Source organism: Myxocyprinus asiaticus, chromosome 19, assembly GCF_019703515.2.
Source record: "Myxocyprinus asiaticus isolate MX2 ecotype Aquarium Trade chromosome 19, UBuf_Myxa_2, whole genome shotgun sequence".
NCBI classification, from domain to species: Eukaryota; Metazoa; Chordata; class Actinopteri; order Cypriniformes; family Catostomidae; genus Myxocyprinus; species Myxocyprinus asiaticus.
This window is the reverse complement of record NC_059362.1, coordinates 15689367-15714566: the sequence shown is the minus strand read 5'-3', so window position 1 is coordinate 15714566 and position 25200 is coordinate 15689367. Positions and strand designations below refer to the sequence as shown.

The following is a 25200-nucleotide window of genomic DNA, read 5'->3' as shown; positions in this document are numbered from 1 at the left end:
GTTGACATACTTTTGGAAAATGAAAAATACCATTTAAAAGTTGGCATGTCCTGCATGTGTGGCATGCTGTACATCAACAATTAATAGCATTTTGTTAATTATTTTGTCATTATTATCCATGCAGTTGTATGACCTCATGTTAACTGACAACCTACATGCAATTTGCACTTTTAAAATGAAAAAATAAAAATAAAAATAATACAAATAAAATAATTCAATGAACGAATTAAAAGAAAAAGTTGCCAGTCAAAGTAGTTAAAATATGCTAATTTTAACCTAAAATCTTGATATTAATAAAAAACTGTTCTTAGACATGTTATGTGTCAACTACCTATATGTAAGCATGAAGGGGGCCTGTGAGTATTTTTGTATTGTACTGTGGTAATACATTATCTGTTCCTCATTTCGGCTGTCCGGTCCAAAGAAGCAGGTTGTGCTGCCACTGACAGAGAGCGTTTTCTGTCTGCCTGTCTACACTTGCTGTGCAGAACTTCCTGCACCTGTACAGCAGGCACAGACAGGCAGATAGATGGCAGCCCACCTGACAGACTATGCAGTGTGACTGACACAGAAACCAGCCATTGGGAACCAATGGCGATGTTCCTCATCACTTACCACAACTGCACAAGGAACTCTGGGAAATGTAAATCTGTTTTTAAACACTCACCATAAACATCATAAAGCAATTAAATGAATGAAAGTTTACAAATCTCTAATGCCGTTTTATACTCGCCTCATCGTCTTTAAACCAGGACAGACATTCAGCGGTGAGTACGAACCAGTACTCCTTGGCCCCTCCTTTGATCAGACTGATGTTGTTGATGGTTAACCAGCCCTTGCGGATCACCTGTGGGTCCAAAGACAGAGGTCAGAGGTGAACAGTCTGGGTTCATGGTAGATTAGAAACATGAAGCAGAGGCTGAGATTCTCTTGTCCTCCTACTGGACTAGACTAATGGTAGAAAATGTAAAGGTGAAAACAAAAAACAGGTCATCACAATATTTAGGCACTAAATTTCAAAGTTTAATTTTATATTAATGACAAAAATTAGCAACTGCCAATAACATGGACCGACGGATGGATGGACGGACAGATGGACGGACAGACAGACAGACAGATAGATAGATAGATAGATGATAGGCAGAGGATGAGAGAAATGGAAGGATGAGAGAGTGGAGGTGATGAAAGAAAATGAAACAGAGAGACAGGATGGCAATGAAGAAAGGTCTAAAACATCCAGTTTCAAAAGGAAGTATGAGTCATGTTCTGGCTCACAGTCCCTGATCGTCTCACTCAATAAGAATGAACACAGTTTCATCCTGTACCTCATTATTTCATTTCAAAAACATTACAAACAATTGTAAAGTTGTTCATTCAGTAGCATAAACATAACATGTAACCTTAAGCATTTAAATCCAAGATGACACTTTGGTCAATATCACCTTTAAAAAAAAGTGAGAAAAAGAATGAAAGAACTTAATGCATTGTTTCACTACCTACCGTTTGAATAAAACCTCAAAAAACAAGTAACAGTTACAGTTAATTTTTGACTGTACCTGCCTAAAGTTTGCAGCACAGCAGTATTTTTATTCAGAATCAGAAATCCCAAACACATACACACACACATACACCAAATGGTTTTGCAGATTTCAACCTGTTTTTAACATTAGCGCACAACCTCCTACATACACACACTTACACACACACACTTACACACAGTCTGTGTGTCTGTTAACAAGGCTGCGAACTCTAAGTAGGTTCAATCACAGGCAGTAATCTAAAAACATGATTTATAATATTTATTCACAGTGATTTAGAGAAATCCAAATTATGAATTACAACAGGATACATGAATTTGTTAACATAAGATGATATTAAGATGTGGTTTAAGATTTCGTAAAACACATCTGGGAAAATCAGGATTCAGAATAAGAGTTCAAAGGTCAAATGAGTCATGCTTTGGACTGTTGTTTATCTAGACAGATTGAGGAGTCTTCAGGGAAATGTAGTGCATGAAAATACATGAAATACATACTGTACGCCTTGAGCTGTTTTAGTAGAAGTCATAAAAAAATCTGAATTTCTGAGTCCCAGAATGTCTTGGGTATGTTTTTAATTTATGTGACTGCAGCATCACACAAAGTGTGGAACATGAAGAGAAGAAAGAGCAAAGAGGTTTTTCACATGCATATGTACACAAACGCACAAACACAGAAACTGTGACGCTGGTAGACGGTAGGAAAGGCTTACAGACATTGGACTCGTACAATTTGACTGGGTGGAGGAGGGGCGGCACCCTAAAAAAATCAGCAGAGAGGAGAGAATAAAAGCATTAAGATGACACTGGCAGGCACGGGCATCTCTCCTGGCACACTGGCACTCCATATTTACATAAAAGGTACACATTCTTTCAGTCCAAACACTAAGAATATCAGCATTTTGTAGGCTATGAAAGGTTTAATTTAGGGAGGATCAGACTGTGTTCAGTAGACATAGTGAGAAAACATGTTCTGTTTATGAAGCGGTAACAGCACACGTGCAGCGCAGTGGGAAATGAAAGAATGTGTTACTCACCCAGTGAGAGAAGCAGATATTGAACAGTGAGTGCAGGAGATAAGAGTATGAACAGATCAGCATGCATGCCCATCAAGAAATTGAAACAGGGATAATGAAGGAGAAGGAGAAACTTACACTAGACTAAGAGGTTGGTCCTTAAGTGCCTTGAGATCAACATTTGGTGCACAGCATTGGGCCAGTGTTTTTTAACAAATGTTGAAGGAATATTTCAGGTTATTTTCAGCATGTGTGTGGCATGCTACTGTTTACCACTGACATTAATTTCACTCATAATTTATTTCTATAAGTGCTTTTTATAATTATGGCTGGGTATAAATACTGATTTTCTGATTTGATTTGATTCCAATTTACCAGCTCTTGATTCGATACGATTCCAATTTTGATCCAATTCGATTCAATATTGATTCATATTGGTATATTTCAGTTATAATATCCTTTTTGCTTACATACAGAGGTGGGTAGAGTAGCCAAAAAGAATTACTCAAGTAGAAGTAAAAGTAATAATGTTAAAAATTACGTAAGAGTAAGAGTAAGAAAGTATCCAATTAAAAGAATACTCAAGTAGCGAGTAACTAGTTACTTCCACATATAACATAATGGATGTTTACGCCCCAATATTCCATTACATAATACATATTTAACATGTATTACACAATACTAATACTACTAATAATAATCATTCTTCTTCTTATTATTATAAATGGAAATTGTCATCATACACCTTCATGTTGTTTCAAACCATATGACTTTCTTTCTTCCGTGCAACACAATTAAGATGTCAGACAGAATGTTAGCCTTAGTCTCCATTTACTTTCACTACATGTTTTTTCCCCTCCATATTTTAAAAGTCAATGGTGACTGAGACTGTCACTCCCTAACATTCTGTCTGGGTTCCACAAAATAAAGAACGTCACAAGGGTTTGGAACAACATGAGGGCAGGAAATGATGACAGAACATTAATTTATAATGAACTATTACTTTATGGACATTTGACAGATTTGGACGAATCTGTCAATTAGAATATACGTTTTAGAAACCAGTTTCTAGTAATTACTATGGTGAAAAACATGAACAATGTCCCACAGGCCCAATAATATATAATGCTGAATAAAACAAAGTAAGATCATGCTTTATTAAGCCTACTGTCGCTATTTCAAAAGTCCTGTCACTTTTTAAAGTCCTAATTGGACTTAGTTCAGTGTAGTTACAGTATTTTCAGTGTCCAAAGAATTTAGATAATTAGTTCTGTACACTAAAGGTAAACTACTACTTATCTCTGTGTTTGAAAGCATATAAGACTTATTTAAGTTCAGAGCTTGTTTTCTGTTGTCCATAAGAAAAACGTGCTGCATCTGTCAAACGCAATGCTGTGCACACGCAGACATACTGTCAGCTTGTGCTCCAGAAGTCAAACATGCAATCGGCAGAGCAAAAGACATTTACACTTAACCAAGGGTGTAGCCAGAAAATTACTTTTGGGTGGGCCTCAATAAAAATAAAACATTTTAAACCAAATTTTCCCTTACAACAGGGCACATAGCCCTAGCACATTCATACAGTTCTTTCACACTTTCAGATCAAGAAATCAGAATTTATACATTTTTAAACTATTTTATAAATATATATTTGAAGTCAAAGAATAATCTCTAATATTCTGTGTCTGCCTGGATCTAATTTGGGCGGGCCCAAGCCCACCCTGGCCCCCCTTGGCTATGCCACTGCACTTAACGCTGATGTTTACATGGATTTATACAGTGGGAACTGATATACTGCAGCACTGATATAAAATGTATACTTCTAAACTGAGGTCATAAGAACCCATAGTTACAGAATCACCCTAAAAATGACCATGACACAGACAAGCCCACGTTTTCATTATCGGCAACACTTACCGCGCTGCAATTTAAATCTTGAAATGTCCGCTTGTCTTGGTGTAAAATGAAGGTATTGTGTATTGAAAGAAAGTGCTTCTTTTGAGCACTTGCTGCTGCAGGATTGATGAGCTCGACTCGAGTGACAGAGAGCGCAGCTGTAAAGTTCAGCTGTTGTAAAAGTCCCATTCAAAAATCTCTCAATAAATTATGCATTTAAAATGAAATGAAAACTAGTAATGCAACGACAGGAATGTCGCGCACTGTAACGAAGTAAAAGTAAAAAAATGTCATAAGAAATTTACTTGAGTAAGAGTGAAAAGTACCCACCATTAAATATACTCATAAAAGTACATTTTTTTCAAAAACGTTACTCAAATAAATGTAACAGAGAAAATGTAGCGCATTACTACCCACCTCTACTTACATATGAAAGAAATTTTCTCATAGCTAATGCCGTTAATTATACAGGGGACCTTCTAATTAGGTACATTATGAAAATATACATTTTACTAATTATGTTTTTAGTTTTTCATCATTGTGGTCACATTACGGCTTTTTAAAAATGAACAAATCCATGTATTCAATCAATAAATAAGATATTATATTTCATATTATATTTTGTTACATGTTTATTGTTTAATTGCATAATATTTGACTATTTACAGGTATTTACATTGATTTGTTGAACATGTACTAAACTGATATTGTCTCTTTAACAAACCCGGCATTTCTGTAAAGACTGTCTGTAGATGAGCGAATATTAATGGAGAGGACTCGAATGGCTTTATCTCATCTGTGCTATGCCTGATTAAAATTAATTGTTTATTTTATTGTTTTTGATCAACAACTGACTGTAGAAAAACAGAAACGGTATTAAAAGAGACATTATTCAATGACAAATGGGTTGCGTGGATCTTGTCTTTGGACATACACACTTTACACAGAACAACTTTTACTCTCAACACGTAGTAAAAGGATCTCGCTGCTGAATACTCCACGACTATGATACACCAAGTCTGATGGGACAGTCTGGTTTTGTGTGGATAATAAAGTTAACACGGTTTGTAAATTTGACGTGTACCCAATGCCTCGCATTGGCAAACTGCTCGATCGGTTAGGTGCGGCTCGTTTTTATTCGACACTGGATTTAACGAAGGGATATTGGCAGATCCCCTTGATTCCCATGTCCTGAGAAAAAACTGCCTTTTCCACTCCATTTGGCTTACACCAATTTGATACCCTTCCGTTCAGGTTTGTTTTGGGCCCCGGCTACGTTTCAGCGACTCCTGGACAAAATTCTACGTCCGCACGCTGCATATGCCGCTGCCTACCTAGATTTACCAATGCTTGGCAGTGGCATATCCAGCATCTGAGAGCTGTACTGAGATCGCTGAGATGGGCGGGAATCACAGCAAATTCGAGGAAGTATGCAATTGGACAGGTGGAAGTATGGTATCTGGGTTTCCACTTGTGTCATGGATAAGTGCATCCCCAAATTGATAAACAGCAGCTATTGCGGCTTGTCCGAGACCCAACACCAAAAAGGAGGTGAGACAGTTCCTGGGGCTGTCTGGCAATTATTGTAGGTTTGTACCTAAATATTCAGATGTCACTAGCCCGCTGACTGATCTCACTAAAAAGGGAACACCAGACCCAGTCCAGTGGACGAAGCCATGCCAACAGGCATTTACACAAGTGAAAGCTGCACTCTGTGGCGGACCACTCTTGCATTCCCCTGAATTCTCTCTCCCTTTTTTGTTACAGATGGATGCATCAGACAGGGGATTGGGCGCCCCGTGCTGTACATAAGTCGGAAGCTCTCAGTGTGAGACACGATGTACAGCACGATAGAGAAAGAGTGACAGGCCATCAAATGTCCGGTCCTCACCCTCACCCGGTACTACCTGCTTGGGAGGGCCTTCACCCTCTGTTCGGATCACGCCCCGCTCCAATGGCTCCACCGCATGAAGGATACCAACACGCTGATCACTCGTTGGTATCGTTGGTGGTCCACAGCCCAGGGGCGCAGATGGCTGTGGCTGTGGCTCTCTCGGAAGGGGGGTGGGTGTGTTGGTAGCAGGCTGGACGGTCCCCGGCCTGAATCAGGTGGTGGGGGTACGTGGAGGCGGGGGGTGTTCGAGCGCCGATCTGTGGAGATTGAGGTCCGGGAAAGCTGAGTAGTTAAGGATTTACACCTGTGCTAACACCTGTTTGTATTCCCAGTGAGGTGTGACATGGAAATAAAAGGGGAGGAGATGGCGGCAGACGAGAGAGAGAGCCGATCGTCAAGCTGTGTGTGTGTGATTTAAGAGTGTTCTGCTGAAAAGCGAGGTTTTGTGTTAAATAAAAGACTGTAGTACTGGAACAAAGTACGCCATCACCCGCTTCCTCATTCCCTGGAGCTAAAATCATGTTAGCACGCATATTGTTTACGTCTTGTGGCTAAACTTTTGAAACAGAGTATTTTAATGTTTACAGATTGGCCCCATTCACTTCCACTGTAAGTGCCTCACTGGAACCCAGATTTGTGCTTTTTTTAAAGAAAAGGAGATACAAGTCAAAAAACATTTTTTTCTTTTGTAATCTACATTATTCCACAAATGCTGTCGATTAAGCTTAACTTGTAATGAACCTGGAATATTCCTTTAAGATGTAACGAGTTAGACAGACACATTAGTCACATATTATCTGATGCAAGACAGCTGAACAAGAGAACAACAGAGTGTGTGCAGAAAAGAGATTCCCAAGAATTCCAAGAAAGACTCTCTGATGATTCTTATCTACGCCAGATTCATAACATCCCCTCTTACAACTCATAAAATACTATGACTCACCTGGTTCCCTGCTGAAGCCTTCTTACTCTTCTGATTGGGTTTCTGTTGAGCGCTGAAAGGAAATGATTAAAGGGAGTGAGGTAGAGGAGAGAGAGAGAATTTTGTTCAATAGAATTTACATTAAAATACATATATGATATATGCCAACAGCATGCCATATTCTTCATGCTACACAGCCAAAACAAGCTGAGAACTGTGTTCCTAAATTACTTTATTGCAGTAAATGAAGTGGAAATCAAGTAAACATTCAACCTCACATTGGCCTTCTCAGAAGCATCAAAGACAAATTTAAAATTTTTGTTCCAAAGATGAAATTTCAGTTTTAAACGTCTAAATGGAATGCTGTAATCGACACTTTTAATGAGAAGTTAATTGCGGCAGCTGTAATCGTAATGGATTATTTATTCTATTTCTGCTTAGTGCGCTCACAAGGTCAATAGCATCTGAGAGAAAAACTCACTTTGCAAATCCGATGAAATCTTCATGGTTTGTGTTAATATAGGAGAGCTGAATCTCTAGTGAGAGTAAAACCTGTTCACCAAACAAATACACTCAAAGAGTATGTACACACAATGAAATATGACATATATAAAAATAATCATTTATAAATCCACAGTGAGACTGTTTGTTTAATCCATAACTAAACAGACTAAATTGGCTTGATAAGAAAAAGACTGTTTGATTGGTTATTCGCAAGTGTTGGTCTGACCTGGTCTTTGGCTTGACTCTCTCGTTCCCGAATGTGTGTGGTCACTATCCTCTCTGTCTCCTCCCGTAGTTTAGGAAAGGTCCCTAACTGAGGACATGCATGTAAAAACAAACTAAAAAAAACAAACTCAAGCTAAAATAAAAAACACTAAAATCAAACCATCATCACAACTTTTACCCATAAAGGGGGCATGTTCTACACTTTTGTTTCTATTTTTTTTTTTCTTAAAGTCCACTTCAAGGTTTGTTAGTTAGTTAAGGTTTTCCTGCATTTTACTGTAATTCAGTTTTACATGACCATTAATTCATTTAGATTTACATGACCATTTCACATCGTAACTGTGACGCGTTCTGAATTACATGTTTTTGGTGGACTGAGGAGGGAGCTTAGAATTGTGAATGTTGACTACATCTGCATTAACCCTCCTATTCTGATCAAATAGGGCCACTTACTTTGCTGTTCGCAGCCATTTTTGACCAGACACAGTACAGGTGTAACTTTCCTTTTTTGTAACATTTCTTCAAGTAAAAACAATAAAGTTATGCACTTTTTTCGGGATTTTATGAACATTTTATTTACATATACATTTCTCAATTTCACAATTCATTTGAATATGCAAATAAGCACATTTATTTAACTTCAAAACAGTAAAAACCTTCACTTCTATAAGTTGAAACATGAAGAAAATATGACAATGTTTCATGTATAGGGGGAAGATTTCTGTCAAGAAAAAGAACTTGAATTGGAAATCATGTTGTGACAATAATTGCCAGTAGATGGCTACAGTGTTCTATGCAGCCATCTACTGTGTTGTAATTCTAAATTTTACCATAATTTATGAATTTAGATATATTTAGACATTATCAAACTATTATTTGTCAAAGTTTAGCTTTTTTTTGTTTTTGTTTTTTTGTTGCTGTTTTGAAATGTCAGTTTTTGCAATATTATCACATTATGCTTACAGTCAAACCTGACCTGATGTTACAAAGAGAATACATAAAAGAATAATTTTGTCACCAATCACTTATTTCAAACATCACAGTTTAATAACTGAAAGTAAATTAATAATAATGTCAAGAAAATAAACAGTAATAAACAGGAATAAACAGCGATGGACTGTGAGAATCTGTTCTTTGTTCTGTGTGTGTGCGTGTGTGCATTAGTGTGTGCGTGCATGCGTGTTTGTGTGTTGTGTTCTGCATTCTGTGTTAGTCTCACCCATTTATTTCTGTGTGTGTGATGCACTGTGTATGTGTTATTGTCTTACCCCTTCGTTTATGTTTGTGTGTGTTCTGCATTGTGGCTGATTTATAGATTTAATTTGCCAAAATTCCCAAAAATTGCTCTATGTTATAGTGTCACCAGTTCATTTTTGTGTGTGAGAGAGTGTGTGGGTGTATGTTTTGCACTCTACATGTAGTAAAGTCTCACCCCTTCATTTCTGTGTGTGTTGTTTCTGCATTGCTCTGCTTTTTAGTCTTTCCCATTCATTTCCTATGGTCGATCAATTCTGACCGCAAACAGCAAAGGTATCCCTTTTTTTATGAACACTTAGACTTCGAATCAAGTCCAATTTTGTGTGTGTGTGTGTGTTCAGATGGCAAGTGGAGGAAAAGTCTCAAAGTCTTGTACTGCTCCGATAAACAAAAACAGTTTTATTACATTGGGAAACATTTATTTTGGTCAAAAATGACCGTACAGAATAGGAAGGTTAAACTCTTTTGATTAAAAAAGCAAGAACAATCCTGTATTCCATGATATGTCTTCTTTAAAGACTCTCTTTTACATGTGTTAAAATGCTGTAAAAATACTGTAGCATTTGCTCAAAATAACAGGATGCTGTACCTTGTTTGTACATTGTTGTACTGTGCTGATGAGCTCCTGAATCACCAAGTCTACACACTTGAGACATGGTCCTTTCAGTTTCACAATCTGTTTCTTCACTATGGCTTCAAAGGCCATATCAGGTGTGAAAAGGCCTGTCCTACATCACAAAGACATGAGAGGAAATGAAGACTAAACTGAATACAATTTGTAACACAAAGTAAGAGGAAGCTACAGTGTCCCAAAGTATTTGGACACTTCTGGACACTTAAGTCACACTTAAAAAAATGTCTGAATGTCATTGCACTAGATGCCAAAATATCAAATACCAAGTGTCATCTGCAAACAAATAATGCAAGACTTTTGTTACTGGTCATGATTTCCAATTTTTCACCGTTTAGACTTTACTAGCTCATTGTAAATGGTCATGTGGTGTGAAATTAATTTTTAAAAGAACAAACATCCCATGTAGTCTCTCAATTAATAAGAGGTCATGAACACTACATTTTACTTTATATTTCATGTCTATTCTTTTACTTTTTGTCTAATATGTTGTAAATGTAGGTCCTACTACATGGGGGGAGGGGGAATTAAAATAATTGTAATTTATTTATGGCATGCAACACCGCAGGATTCTACTAAAATTATCCTTTTGTCACTGAAGTACAATTGCCATTTATGTAAATGTTTCTGCGGCGAGGCTTTGACTGGGTATTAAATCAGTTAATAAATGTATGTGACACATACCTGATTCCATGGATGTTTTTAATGGCATAACTGATCTCCCTTCGTAATTCTTTCTCATCAAACTCCATCTGATGTAGTGCAGGGCACGAGGAACAGAAAATGAGCATGAGCTCTCAGCTCTGAATGGCAACAAGGTAAGTAACTGATTGATTTACATATCTTTAATAAATAACCTTGACAAGTTCAAAAGGAAAGCGCTCATGAAAGACACGGTTGATTTTGGCTCCTCCTGAAAGCTCCACCGTGTCCACCTGATCACCAGATCCCTCGATCCTCTTCTCAAAGTCCAACCCAAAGTGCTGTATCAGCCTGGACAACAGAGACATGAAAAGTGTTCAAATGTGCCCTCTTCAGTTTTGGTCTAAAAAAGATAGATCACAGAAAATGAAAATGAATCACGTTGTTCTAGACCTATTATGACTTTCTTTCCTCCATGGAACACAAATAGAAGATGTTAGGCTTAATGTTAGGACCTGACAAGTCATTATTCGTACAATGAAAGTGAATGGTGACTGTTGCTGTCATTATGTCAAACATCTCCATTTGTGTTCCACAGAGGAAAAAAAGACATACAGGTTTGGAACAGCATGAGGGTGAGAAAATTATGATAATTTGTTTTTTCTTTGGGGATAAAGTGTTCACGTGTTTATGTTTAGTATGCACATGTTTGTTTGTGTTTCTGTGTTTACTCTCTGAATCAGAGTGTAGAGTGTTTGTGTGTGGGCCCACTGTATTAAAGCCTTGGTCTTGCGTGAGGGGTTGTCTGGGTTCAGATGCTTGTACTCCTCTGCCTCTTTATCCAGTGACAGAAGCTGACCCTGCAGTCGACTCCGAAATGCTGGTAATGTATCACGAATGTGGTTGGTGAGTTGCTATGGAGATATGAAAGAGGTTTAGGAACTAGATTTTGACATTTTCTGAACAAAATGTGAGTGGTGCTTGCCTGTGCAAAACTCGCCAACACAATGTTGTGTATGTTTGCCAATGTGTTGTTATGTGAATGCTAAGGTGTTCAGAGTGGTTTTAATGGTAGTGTGTTCTAGGTAGTTGCTTACTTTTGTTCCAGTCTTAAGCCTAAATTTGACCATTAATAGTGATTCTTGCTTTAACAAGCACCATTAATAATTCAAGTCTCATTAATATGTAGGCCCTTATTTACAGTATTTCACATATGCGGTACTTCTTGCAACTTTGTGTTCTTTGTAGCATCATTCTCTGTCACCTGGTTGAGGACCCTCTGTAGTAATGGAGTGCCCATGCAGGTCACCATATGTCTGTATGCTGGGTGTGACTTGAAGAACCGTCTCTCTGCAGCCAGAGCTGCACTGATGTCCTTCTTCCCCTCGATGTCCTTCTGACTACGGTTTACCACACCAATATAACCTATAATCACCCCAGTGAAACAGACATACGTGAGTAGATGGAAATAGTGTCCCCTCTTTCTTACATTTTTCCTGGAGAAAATAAAATTTGATAGTTCAATTGTTTCTCCTAGATGGCAATGAGATTAAATGGAGAGCATATGCAGACTTTTGTGTAAGTCGCCTGCTTTAGACCTTAAGCTTTCTGACTTATATACAACCCCAATTCTGAAAAAGTTGGGACAGTATGGAAAATGCTAATAAAAAAAAAAAAAGGAGTGATTTGTAAATTATATTCACCCTTTGCTATATTGAAAGCACTACAACTACACATTATATAATGTTTTACCTTGCGAATTTCATTTTTTTTTTTTTAATGTACAGTAATTTCAAATCAGATGATTGCAACACACCCCAAAAAAATTGGGACAGTCGAGTGTTTACCACTGTGAAGCATCATCATTTCTTCTAATAACACTTATTAAGCATTTGGGCACTGAAGACAGAAGTTTGTTAAGTTTAGAAAGTGAAATTTTCCCATATTCATCCATTTTGTAGGCCTTTAGCTGCACAATTGTACGGGGTCTTCTTTGCTGTATGGTGTGCTTCATAATGCGCCACACATTCTCAATTGCAGACATGTCAGGACTGCAGGCAGGTCAATCTAGCAACCACACTCTCTGCTTCACAGCCATGCACTTGTAATCCGGGCAGTATGTGGTTTGAAGTTGTCCTGCTGGAAAATGCTGCGATGTCCCTGGAAAAGACGGTGCTGGATGGCAGTATATGTTGCTCCAAAATGTTTACAAATCTGTCTGCATTCATGGTGTTCTCACAGATGTGTGAGTTACCCATGCCATGGGCACTGACACACCCCTGGCCCATACAGACACTGACTTTTGGATCAGCTTGGATGGCCCTTTTCCTCTTTGGCCCGGATAACACGACGGCTGTGTTTTTCAAAAACGTTTTGAAATGTGGACTCTTCAGACCAAAAAACACAGTTCCACTGTTCTACTTTCCATCTACGATGAGACCGAGCCCAGAGAAGTCAGCAGCGCTTCTGGACAGTGTTGATGTAGGACTTCTACTTTGCATAGTAAAGTCTTAACTTGCATCTGTGGATGCAGCGGCGAGTGGTGTTGACTAACAAAGGTTTTCTAAAGTAATCCAAAACCCATGTTCATGATATCTATTGCAGATTAATAATATTTTTTAAGACAGTGATGCCTGAGGGATCAGAGATCACACACATTCAGAAGTGGTTTTCATCTTGCCCTTTACGCACCGAGATTTGACCAGATTCCTTGAATCTTTTAACTATATTGTGCACTGTAGAGGGTGAAATGCCCAAAATTCTTCCAATTTGTCTTTGGGGAACGTTGTTCTCAAAGTGCTGGATTATTGGCTGAAGCTTCTGTTGGCAAATTGACAAGTCTCGAACGATCCTTGCTCTTGAAGGACTATGCTGTTTTTGGAGGCTCCTTATACAGTATACAGTATTATGACACAATTTCCTCACCTGTTTAACATCTCCTGTTTCACATCGCCTTGTTATTTCAACTCGTCAAATTGTTATTAGTCTTAAATTGCCCGTGTGTTGCAATCAACTGATTTGAAATTACTGTACATTAAAAAACAACAATGAAATTCACAGGGTAAAACATCATATAATGTGTAGTTGTAGTGCTTTCAATATAGCAAAGGGTGAATATAATTTACAAATCACTCCTTTTTGTTTTTATTAGCATTTTTCATTCTGTCCCAACTTTTTTGGAATTGGGGTTATATACGGAGACTTGAAAATTTTAAGTGTAAACTTTTTTCCACCAGCGGGTCCGGAGAGTAGAAGAGGTTAACCCTTAAATGCATGGCAATTTTCCCATACACTCTTACATATTCGGGTCTTTAGAGACCCGGCACTTATATCTATCAAAAATGGATGTACAAAATGCCCAGATAGTGTAAAAAATTATAAAAATATTTTCAAGACAATTAGAAAACAATAAAATATATTTTAATGTTTTATTTTTCATAAATTAAAGAGATATGCAACAAATCAGGACAAATAAAGAACAGGATTCATTACTTTCACACTGAAATTTCATGAGATGCAACTGGCTGTCAAACACATAATGAACTACACATAACACATAAGATAAACATGTGTAATGTATGTGTAACTTATGTGTAGCTTATGTGTATCTTATGTGTATTTTCTCAGGCACTAAATAGATGCACAACTTACATTATTTCAGTATTACACCCAAATGACAATAGTCATATCATACTTTTCATGTGTTGTACTTGCTATAGTTTACTTCGATGTTGTTTCTTCGTCAAATAGCAATGTCAAATGTTAATCAAGCCATTCACTGAAACATCATTGCCACCTTGAGTAAGAAATAACATGTATATTATGTATGTGTATAGGCATGTAAAATACTGATAATTCACCATTGTTGATAGTTCATTGTTGCATAGAAAGTTAACGTGATATATTTGTATGAGTATAGTACTCATTTATCTTGTAATACATAAAGAAATAGATATTCTGTGATAGTAAACTTAAAATAGAAAAATAGATATGAAATAATTATTAAAAATATATAATTTATGGAAGTGCAAAAAAAAAAAAACAAAAAACAAAAAAAACACTGTTACATACCTCGGGTCTCTAGAGACCCTATACAATTTTGGTAATTAAACCCTCATATTAAAAAAAACATTTGCAATTTTTTTTTTTTGTGTGTGTTACACTATTTATAAGAGAGAGATTGAGGAATACTAAAGAGGTCTGGGCACAACTCCAAACAATGGATGAGGTACAGGGTGTGGAATGAGGTCCCAGGTCTCTAAAGACCAGAGGTATGCGTTAAAGGGTTAACACTAAAAACAACTCAAGAAAGAACTCAAGAATTAGAAAGAAAGAAAGAGAGAAACTGTAAGGAAAATAGTCAAACACAGCTTAGAACAAAACAGAAAGAATGTGAAGGAAAAGTCCTATAACTAGAAGTAAGGCTGTATCTTTATCTGCATGAATAACTGAGGAATAGGATTTCTAGAGCTCAACGCTCCTCCATGACTGGATCTTCTATATGTGTGTGTCTAATGCATTAAAGCAGCAGGAAGCATGAAGACTCTGCACCTGGCCCTGTTTTAGCTGCTATAGCCTACAGCAGGCATTGCTTGGCACTGATTCAGATCCTAGAATTAACTGCATGGGCCTCTACTGACAGTACATTACTACATATGCGCCGTACCTCTGCGCAGTGGCAGTAACCTGTTTTCCAGCACATCCCTGGCATCCGTGCCCTCGTCCATCAGATCCAGCTTAGTGATCACACCAATAGTGCGCTGGCCTAAAAGAAAAATAAAGCAAAACAGGAAGAAAAACAAGGGGAAAGGCATATATAACTGTGATATAACTATGGAGAGGTATTAACTGATTATCAAATTACCACTGGTGTCAATTACAACCGAGTAAAACAAAAGACATCAAGCCGCTAGGTTCTTTCTCACCCTGTGGATCCACATCTTTGGCCAGTTTAAGAGCATCAGAGTTAGCCAGATCCATGTTAGCGGGTGTGACAGCCAGGATGAGACAATTGTCTCTGCAGATGAACTGCATAATCATGTCTCTGATCTGGTATTCAATGTCAAGGGGCTGATCTCCTACTGGGACTTTAGTTATGCCTGGAAGATCTATCAAGGTCAGGTTCAAAACTGCGGAAAGAGAAAAACAAAGACAAAGGCAAACAGTGAGACAGATTTAGTAAAAGAATGTCTGATTCAGTCAATGACCACATTTTCATGCACTTTAAGAAAACGGTTTATTACAAGGGTTTTGCAGTAAGCAGGTGAAACATCATGTAAAAAAGAATGCCGATTTCCTTAAGCCGTTTAAGGGATTAAGAGAAAGCGGTTTAACACACCCAGGTTTCTCCCAGAGAACGCGGCTTATGTGGTCATGTAAACGCATAAGCTGCGTTGTTACAAGTTTTTGAGGAGTGCACATGTGCGTGAACAGACCAGATAATAAACATCATAAGATGAAGCCAAACAACAAGTCAACGAATTGGAAAGAATTTAACATTTCTGGGAGTACAGTGGGAAAACACATACACTGTAAACTATACCCATTTATACACACTAATTTAAAATATTGACGGTCCCTCACATGCGCTTATATGCGCTCGGGGGAATACCAGAGTTTTACATAAGAGGGAAACCCCACCATTGAAGTGCAATTTCGCTGCAGGTCGGAATAGAAAGCAACAACTCTGGAATATCTGGAAAAAATCGAAGCAACGGAGAATAAAATAGTGAAGTCTTTCTCGGATACAATATTTGTTATTTACACAAGAGTCGCAAGGAAATTACATTGCTCTGGAGAAAGCTGCTAACTGACAGAGCCGCATGTAAACGGTATTAAAGAAAACCGCGCTAATACAGTGCATGTAAACCAGAATGCTGCTTTCAAGCAATACACCGCTTTCTCACAATAAGCCACTTTCTGGTGTCCATGTGAACAGTCAATGAAGCTGATATTTTTGAATGCTTGAGTCATTGTCAAATGACTTTTCAAGCATCTTTACTAAAACTGCTGGAAGTGATTTTTTGCACCACTAGAGGTACCAAAAAGATTTGCAAAAATAATTAATGTTTTCAAACAGGTTTCCTAAACACTCACTCTGTCTTCCATTTTCAGAAGTTGTAGGTAATCCCACTCAAAACTCACAACATTGGCTGAGATTTGTCTCAAAGTTCTGCCTTCAAGTTTTCAAGTTTTCACTGGCCAGGGTCTGATTTTTTACCGTTTACAGGGCCTAGGGCCGTAACAGAGACAAGTATAATTTCCCAGAACACTTATTTGTGATATCTGTCAGGTCGTAGGCTTATTTTATGCATGCTTCTCTAAAAAAAAAAAAAAAAAAAAAAATAATAATATATATATATATATATATATATATATATATCACTTACAGCAGCTTAAAAAAATTACTTATTGTTTTAAGGCAATAATACCATTTGGGGAGTAGACACGTAGGTTGATGGGAATGGAGGATATGCCCTTATTTGCTCCTGTGACTCTGTCTGTTTCCGCTTCAATCTCCCGTCGAACCTCATCAAAGTCTGTAAACTTCTTCCCTTTACAGTGCAGAAACTCTGCATACTCTATGGCAAAGAGTGGAAAGTATGAATTACAAAAGGGAAGCATTTGAAAGAAGGGGCAAAGACTGTAATTCAGCAATGCCTTTTAAAGAGTCTAAAAAAAGCAACTCTCATCAATGGATCTTTAAACTGACTAATTCTGCTGCTTAACATGGGAAACACTGCCCTCTTGTGGTCAATCAATGCACCCAACATTCAATGGTCAAGTGGTTCTCAACTGGTTTTGTACCTAGTTCATTGGACAACAAGTGGGGATCCTACATAGTACCAATATTTTTTATCATACAAAAGGGAAAATGTCTTTAACATCAAAAATTTAAATGTATTTATTTTACCATAATCTGCATAGGCCCAAATATGCCAAATTATTAACATGACATGGGCAGAAACAGAAAATGTATTATTTTAGGTTTCTAAATGTCAGCCAAACAATAATTCACAGCACAAAACAAACCATGGTTGGCACAAACCATGTTTATCCTCGCAGCAAGTAAACAAACTCATATTTACCATAGCCTGGGTTGCAGAGGCATATTATGACTAGTGATTTTCTTTTAGGGCTCCACCGGGCCAATTATATTTAAGATTGAATTATCTTTTAAAGTTGAGATCCACTTAATCCATGTTCATTTATATAAGTCTCTTTTTATATTCTTTCTGTTATTTACAGTCAGATTAATTCTAATCACACATAGGGCAGATGTGGTAAAAAATAAAAATAAAAAAATGCTCAACTGAAACACGTTTGCTGAGCAGCTGCTGTTCCTAAAGAGACAGTATACCATTTTAGTGCTTGCTATACATATCAATGTAAACTCAATGTGAATACCTGTAAATACTGCAAATTGTGAATACAAAAACAAGTATATAACAAAATGTGTGATAAATGTGTAAATGTGCATATATTTAAAGGGACAATAATACATTATGAAATATTTTATCTTCATCAAACATTTTAAATATTGAAGAATTCAACAAACAGGTTCCTACAGCATCTATGGATGGGTTTGCAGAGCCCTGCTCCATAAACCTAATGTTAACCTAGTATTAATATTAGTATAAAATAGTAATAATTATTTTCTGACACCCACTCAGTTAAATCATGCAGGTCACAATAGACATCTAAGGCAATTTTTTCATAGTACAAGTTAAATGTTAGATGTGTAATTCTATTTTCATATTTAGGTTTCAATCTTGTGAATATTTTTTGTTGAAAATCTGTTGCTGACATAACATTTTACACAGTGGCATCATTATTTGATGGAACTGTATATTATTCACTTTCACTTTTTAAGCTACATCCAACAAATTCTGCAAAGAGTTCAGGCAGTTCTGGCTCGCTGCTATATCTGTTCTTACTCATACGAATTATGGGGTGCGTTCTATTCAGAAGTGATCATCCCTATACCCTATTCCCTTCAAAGACTTCACCCTCCACAGTGAGAGCTTTGGGGGGCTGAAAGGTGTGGGGCTCAAAATAAAGTGGTCATTTTATTTTATTGGAAATTATTTTTGGAAAGACCCTACAGCTTGGCTACCATTATTATTACTCCCAACCAAGTGCCCTGCGAAGGCATCATTTGTTTTTGAATGCTCATTCATTTTTCTGACTGTAAGACCTGTAAATATTTCTAACTTCAAGTGTTTAAAACTATTTTAAACTTTTAGACAAGGTTTTGTCAAACCAAGATTATAGTTTGTCTTGACAAACTTTACGTATCTAGTTTAATCAATACTTTTCTACAGACATTTGTGTGTGAAAATAAAATATCAATATGTTCTTTTCCCCAACTACCTAAGGCAAGTCATTTGTTTATAATGTAGGTCAAACATGCAGATATAGCATGTTTAGAGAATACCCTGGGATTTTCAGTGATACCAAATATTAGTGAGTTTGGCCATGAAACTTCCTCTCCTTGCTCTATAGAAATGTATGACATTACAATTCAGCACATCAAATACAATATTATGTTTTTAATAAAATCTGTTATCATGTTTTTTATACACCAAACATAGTAAAATGGCATTATAATAGCTTGTAATATAAAACCATGAGATCTTTATAATGACAGAGCAAGCTGTAAAATAACTAGCTGTGCACACTTTATATATAGGCCTATCTTTTAAATATTTATTATTATTATTATTATTATTATTTTGTGGTGGGCATGGATGTAAAGTAATGATGATTAAGAGATATACCTCCAAACCCTGTTGTATCATATTTTAAATACATTTTCAACATGCTTTTTCTATTAAATTATGTAAAAAAATAAAGTTAGCACACGTTGCTTTGATTTAGTAAATACTCAATTACAAATATCAGTAGCAATATAAAGTTACTTTTACTCTATCAAAATCAGAAAAGATTTCACATAAAAAACGATAAGCGCATCACAACAAAGGCAGAAATTTTGGAAATGAAATTACAAGGTCTTCTACTTCCAGAAGAGCACGGAAACTTTCACCAGGAGGCAGTAGACATCTAGTGCATTGCATACAATTGAGTTTTCAGCCAAGTTTTGATTATGATGATGTTGAGGCTTTAGAAAATAATTTATCAAATATGATACGAGTGCAGTTAAGGAGTGGCTCAAAAGAATTTCATTAGAAACAGGGAGGCAAAGCGGACCTTTAAGACGGCTGGGGGTCCTCACAGTCACAGACCCTATTGAAGGGACCTTGTCTAGGCCTTTGGGCCCACATATTTAAGCGTATATAAAGTTTAAGTTGATGGGCCACGAGACCTTGCAGAACAAATTATGTCCCTTCAATCGCTGTTGAAGCCGTTTGTTGAAACAAAAAATTATGAGATTTGTGTTAAACTTTCTAAAGGTCATGGCTTATTTTTTCAATTATTAGTAGTATTTTTATTGTTATGTTTATATGTATTATTATGCTTGTATATTTACAATTGTATTTATGATTTAATTTCGACTTGTATTTTTCCACCAGTTGTCGAAGTGATTTTTAAGTCACCGAAGGGGAACAGAGGAACAAATTGGAAAGAGTAAAATGTTTAGATTTAAATGGATTTTTTTTTTACCTCATCGTTATTTTTATTATATTTTCGTTTCATTTGAAGTGTAATTTGAATTTAGAAATATTTTTGGATACATTTTTTCGTTTCAATAAATGAATTTATTTTTTCAAAATCAAAAACAACCGGTAGAAGTGAAGTGCACGCCGATACAATCACTGTTTATACTAGCCGTGATTTGTGTGTCAGTAGATGAAAATGATTAATAATAATTACTTAATTTAACGGCGCATACATCTTAACTCTGACGAGAATCACATTCTCCATGCATATAAAAGGAGCGTGTCACTGTCATAGAAATATGCCTGACATTCATCAAGGATGCAGTTAATGCACAGAAGATCATAATTTTCAATTATTCTAATCCATTCATTCCCTCCCCCAGAACCAAGCATAACTGTAGTAAACAGATGTGTATAATACAGGACTGAACGTTGCCTTTGTGTAACATAGCCTGGATGCTAAGTGTTAATTTACACTACCAACTTCTTATTAATGTGCTGACTTTGTTTAAATCGTTGGTGCTTGAGGGAATGGGTTATATAATAGGACGCAGACGTTGAATAACCGGAGAAGAACCTCAGAATTAAATGGCATTTGGTCACGCCTTCTGTGCATTGCATGGGCGATTTCGCCAAACCCACTTGCGCCTAGACTGAGCACATGCTTGTATGAAAATACCAAAACTCCATGGCCATGCCCACTGACATTGCCTTGCGCATAACGCTTGCGCTCTTAAAATAGGGCCCTAAATCTCACAAAACTTGCGTAAAAGGTGTGTGTTTCAGGTCCATTTCTCTCAGCAGTATGGGTGTGAGATGCTAAAATACAAGACAAACGGCATCCCCTATGGATTTCAAACAGGGCGATTCCATATTCTATGGGATGGTTGGCAATCCTAATCCAAACCATACATGATAATACAAGTAGTGGCATTTTATTTTTTGAATTTATCATTTTTTTCCCCCTGCTGTCCACTACCCTATCAGAACAGACCTGCAACCCACCAGTTGTGAACCACTGAGAGGGCCGTTTCTGACCGTTTCGGCGCCCTAGGTGAGATCACTGTTGTTGACATTGCTGGTGTATTGGGGCTGATGGTGCCTTTGGCGACTGCCTAGTTCGCCTATGCCTAGAAACTGCCCTGACCACTGATTTCGATTATTGTCCATATTAAGTTAATGATTTTGCATGATACATGATCAATGGGCAATTTAGTAACACAACAAATCAAAGGTATGCTTGTGTGTATGTGTGTGAGTGTCTCTCATACCTGAGGTTGCACTTATGAGCTGGAGGACAAGTGGTCTCCTTGTAACAATCCCTGAGCCTCTTGGCAGGAAATCTCTGAGAAAGCCCATATGAATAAACACATACAACAGACAGATGAATCCTCAAGCAAACCAACTCCCTTCACATGACACACTGACACAGTCTCTGTCTGGGGCACAGAGCCAGAATCTCTGTCACTGCATACTTGGACTAATCCAGTCAGTGTGTACAGTCTCACAGTGAAACCATAAACCATATCATACTCAGATATTTATGGCAGGTTTACACACAACTTCTACTGGCCTGTACATTTATAGATGAGTTGGGGGACATTCTAGCCTTAAATTATCACAGGCAGTGTATTTCACTGATATTAGTCAAATCAGAATCCAGAACCTATGTTTTTTATGTTAAAAATACTTTCTCCAGTCCCAATTTAATACACAGAGACAACTCTAACTAAGCCATTTGTAGGTTGATTACTCCAAAAAGTGTAAACACTTGCACTTTCATCATTGCTCTGCTTTTTTGAGCGGGCCGACATGTCAACCTTTGGCTCGACCAATGGCATGATTTTGAGGCCTGTTTGTCTTAGAAACAATTTAGATTTTTGTTCTTTATCCAACCTGTTTTCAAAGAGACAACAATACAATGATGGGAAGAGTAGGACTTTTCTATTGAAAAATGTGCTTTCTATTAGGTCTGATAAATCCCAGGCTTGAGATGAAATAACTATACTGGACGATAAAGATGACAGAGGAAATAGGGTGTGTGCAGAGATAAAACAGAACTATAGCCCAAAATAGAGAGTAACTCCCACTGGATCAGACCCAGTTAATGGCATCCACAGAGGGGGCCAGGATGCAGGTAGAACCAACCATGACACAGCTAGTAGAATAATTCAGATAGAAAATGAAAATCACCCTAGTGCAACTGCAACCTCATATTCCTTTTATTGGTTGCTAAGGCAGGCATCACTATTATTATTGCTCATACTTGGGGTTAGAAATTCTAACAAACCTAACTCTATATTTTAATTTCGGTGAGCAATTATTCCTGCACCATTTCTGGCAAAAAGCATGTTGAGACACCTGTGTTCTGTTTCATTCGTTGCGCTGCATCTATATTGTTTTTAGCACAGGTGTAACACAGATTCAATGTTCTGAACATGTCCAGGCTGCATAGAGGGGACTGTTACATTGTTTTATATTATTCCAGATTGTTCTGCACCAGGCAAAGTTTCAGCGGTTAATAAGCGGTAAGGCAATGTTTTTTATCTGGGGCTGCCATGCCTTGTTAAAACTGTATATTTATTGTTACAATACTGTAACGAACATTACCTACAATGCTTACATAAAATGTAGCCTTTTGCAACAGTACTTGCTAGGAGAAGAAATTATACAGACAGTGAGCGATTTCAGTTTCGGGCCAGGTAGGTTCGGGCCACACGGTGTCGGGTACGGGTCGGGTTTAATTTTAAATCCCCCACAACACCCTTGAAACCACCTAGCAATGCCCTGGCAACCACCCACAACACCGTTGCATTGTGGTGGTGAGTTTGCATGGGCAAGCACCACTCACATTTTTATTGGGAAATGTAAAAATCTATTTATTCTAATTACTCTGTTCATTTAAAAAGAACTGACTCCCCTGTAAATGAGCCATAGAAACTATATGAGCTAGCATGAATGAGCAAGCCAGCCTGTGGTATTTAACTTGAACTTTCACCCAGGCAATGACTTGTCTCTGTGTTTGACCCATGGCTCATACTACTTTAACAATGTCCTTTATATTCCCAGTCATTCCCAGTACTTACCACTGACCTCCACTTTCTAACCCATTTAACAAAGCCCCTTTTCTCTCCACTGCTCCACCCTCCTCAACTCCCCTTTTCTTTCCTTTCATCTCCACTATCCCTTCAATTCACCCTGTCCCTCCCCCAGAACCAAGCATAACTGTAGTAAACAGATGTGTATAATACAGGACTGAACGTTGCCTTTGTGTAACATAGCCTGGATGCTAAGTGTTAAATTACTGAAATAAACAATTTAATAAATCATTTAGACATTAAAGGAGTAGTTCACCCAAAAATGACCATCAAATGCTCTGTTGTACTTAAAAGACTTTTCTAGTTTGTGCTGTTCTAGCTATGTTTGGAGCTTTGTATTACAGCACTTATTACATTACTGTTGATGAGCCTCTTTTGTAACGTTACTCATTTGTATGTCACTTTCCATAAAAGTGCATGTTAAATTAATAAATGCTGTAGTGGCTTTCCTGTAAGCCAGGGCAGAGTGTTCGAGGCGTTCTTAACTCACACCATAAAATAAGCAGTGGCGATTTCTCAGGGCCAGCAAAGCCTTCTCTACTAGTGTAACATCTCTAATAAAAAACATATTTTTTTCATCCTTTCATTCTCATTGACCTTTTAGCCTGTGTATTTTCAATCGCTTTCCACTCCTAATTCATCTACAAACGAATAGCAAAGAACAAAAAGTTTATCCAATCAGAATTTATTCCTCGATGCTTACAAGCAAAGTGTGACAACTCTTTCACAAATCGCATGCCCGAAGCCAAGCTCCTTAGCCGAAGCAGCGCGTAAGTCTGAGCTCCACCCCGTCAGGCCTTCAGAATTTCTACAGAATCCCTCAACACTGCAGTGAATAGGCAACTAAAGTCAGACTGTCAGATTCATCAGCCAATCAGATTGATTTATTTGTTCTTGGTGGGTGTGGTCTTTAGGATATGTCCCAGTCTAGGCCTTCTAGCTGGCCTTGAGTGACGCAATCACGCTTTAAGTGATGTACGTAATTTAAAGCGAAGAGTGCAAGATCTTGCTGACGAGTTGGCTGTCATCACTGCTGTTATTGCCGTTGAGAAAGAGATCCTTATGGATTTAAAAACCTGAGATGTTCTGCATGATCGTTCGATTGATTCATTAAACAGGAATTGAGGGCTGAAGCAAATTGGTAAGTGCTTTTTGCATTGTTACAGCAACATCAGGAGTTTTCTACATGTAAATTAGGCTGTTTGAGCATTCAGTGTCAGATCAAGTTTTGAAAAGTAACCGTGTACCCCGACGAAACATAATTTATTGCAAGCAAAATGTAAGATTTTTCTTGGTATTAGACCTCCTTGATTCTGGCTTTCGTGAGTGGACGTGTTTTTAAAATGTCAGTTGGTATTATTAGTTGACTGCCACGTAATGTATGATTATGGCATACAGTGTCTTATTCGTTGTGAAACTGTGTTTTCTTAATGGCATGAATCACACTGAAGGCCTAGACGTATAATGCACGGGCTGCAGCTGAAAATAAGAATGTCCATACAGTAAATCAGTTTGGGTCTGATGCCTATTTAATAATGAGATATTAAAATACTAAAAATGGTAGATATTTAAAGTAGAGCCTGTGAATTTCCACGAGTTCCTAAGGTTCCTGTGTGCATGCGTGCGGGTGTGATATGGTAAGAACCATATGATTCCAGCCACCCTTACCTTTATGATTCTACCTGAGTACCGAATATATCACATGACATGAACAGGTGACTGCGAAACCCGCCCTCCACCACAAAGTGTGCATCGCCATCTAGTGGCTAAGAAAAAAGATGCAGGCAATAATATTATGGTTCCTACAAATGCAAATGTAAATAAAACCGGTTTGAGAACCTGGGAAATTCCCAGGAAATTAAAGGTGCTCTCAGTAATTTTTTCCTCATTAAAAAGTTTAACTCCTAAAGACATGAATTGTAATTTTGCTAAATATTTAGGAAAACTTAACCACTCAT

At 37.5% G+C, this 25200-nt stretch overlaps 1 protein-coding gene across 4 annotated transcripts in view; it reads right to left on the bottom strand.

Moving 5' to 3' along the window:
* Positions 1-25200, bottom strand: part of LOC127410379 (dynamin-3-like) — a 73773-nt gene that overhangs the window by 38674 nt on the left and 9899 nt on the right. For 2 of the 4 annotated variants that reach the window (XR_007892115.1, XM_051645614.1), the window contains exons 3-16: positions 21416-21489; positions 16956-17105; positions 15450-15653; positions 15191-15289; positions 11789-11949; positions 11296-11438; positions 10740-10875; positions 10567-10634; positions 9841-9979; positions 7996-8082; positions 7747-7817; positions 7287-7338; positions 2268-2297; positions 734-847 (exon numbers count right to left, since the gene is read on the bottom strand). Coding sequence is in view for 2 of the 4 variants with exons in the window: in XM_051645614.1 (XP_051501574.1) it covers positions 734-847; positions 2268-2297; positions 7287-7338; positions 7747-7817; positions 7996-8082; positions 9841-9979; positions 10567-10634; positions 10740-10875; positions 11296-11438; positions 11789-11949; positions 15191-15289; positions 15450-15653; positions 16956-17105; positions 21416-21489 (1528 nt within the window). In the remaining 2 variants the exon portion in view is untranslated. The remainder of the gene's footprint in view (positions 1-733; positions 848-2267; positions 2298-7286; positions 7339-7746; positions 7818-7995; positions 8083-9840; positions 9980-10566; positions 10635-10739; positions 10876-11295; positions 11439-11788; positions 11950-15190; positions 15290-15449; positions 15654-16955; positions 17106-21415; positions 21490-25200) is intronic. The other 2 variants (XR_007892116.1, XM_051645615.1) reach the window with 1 other exon arrangement.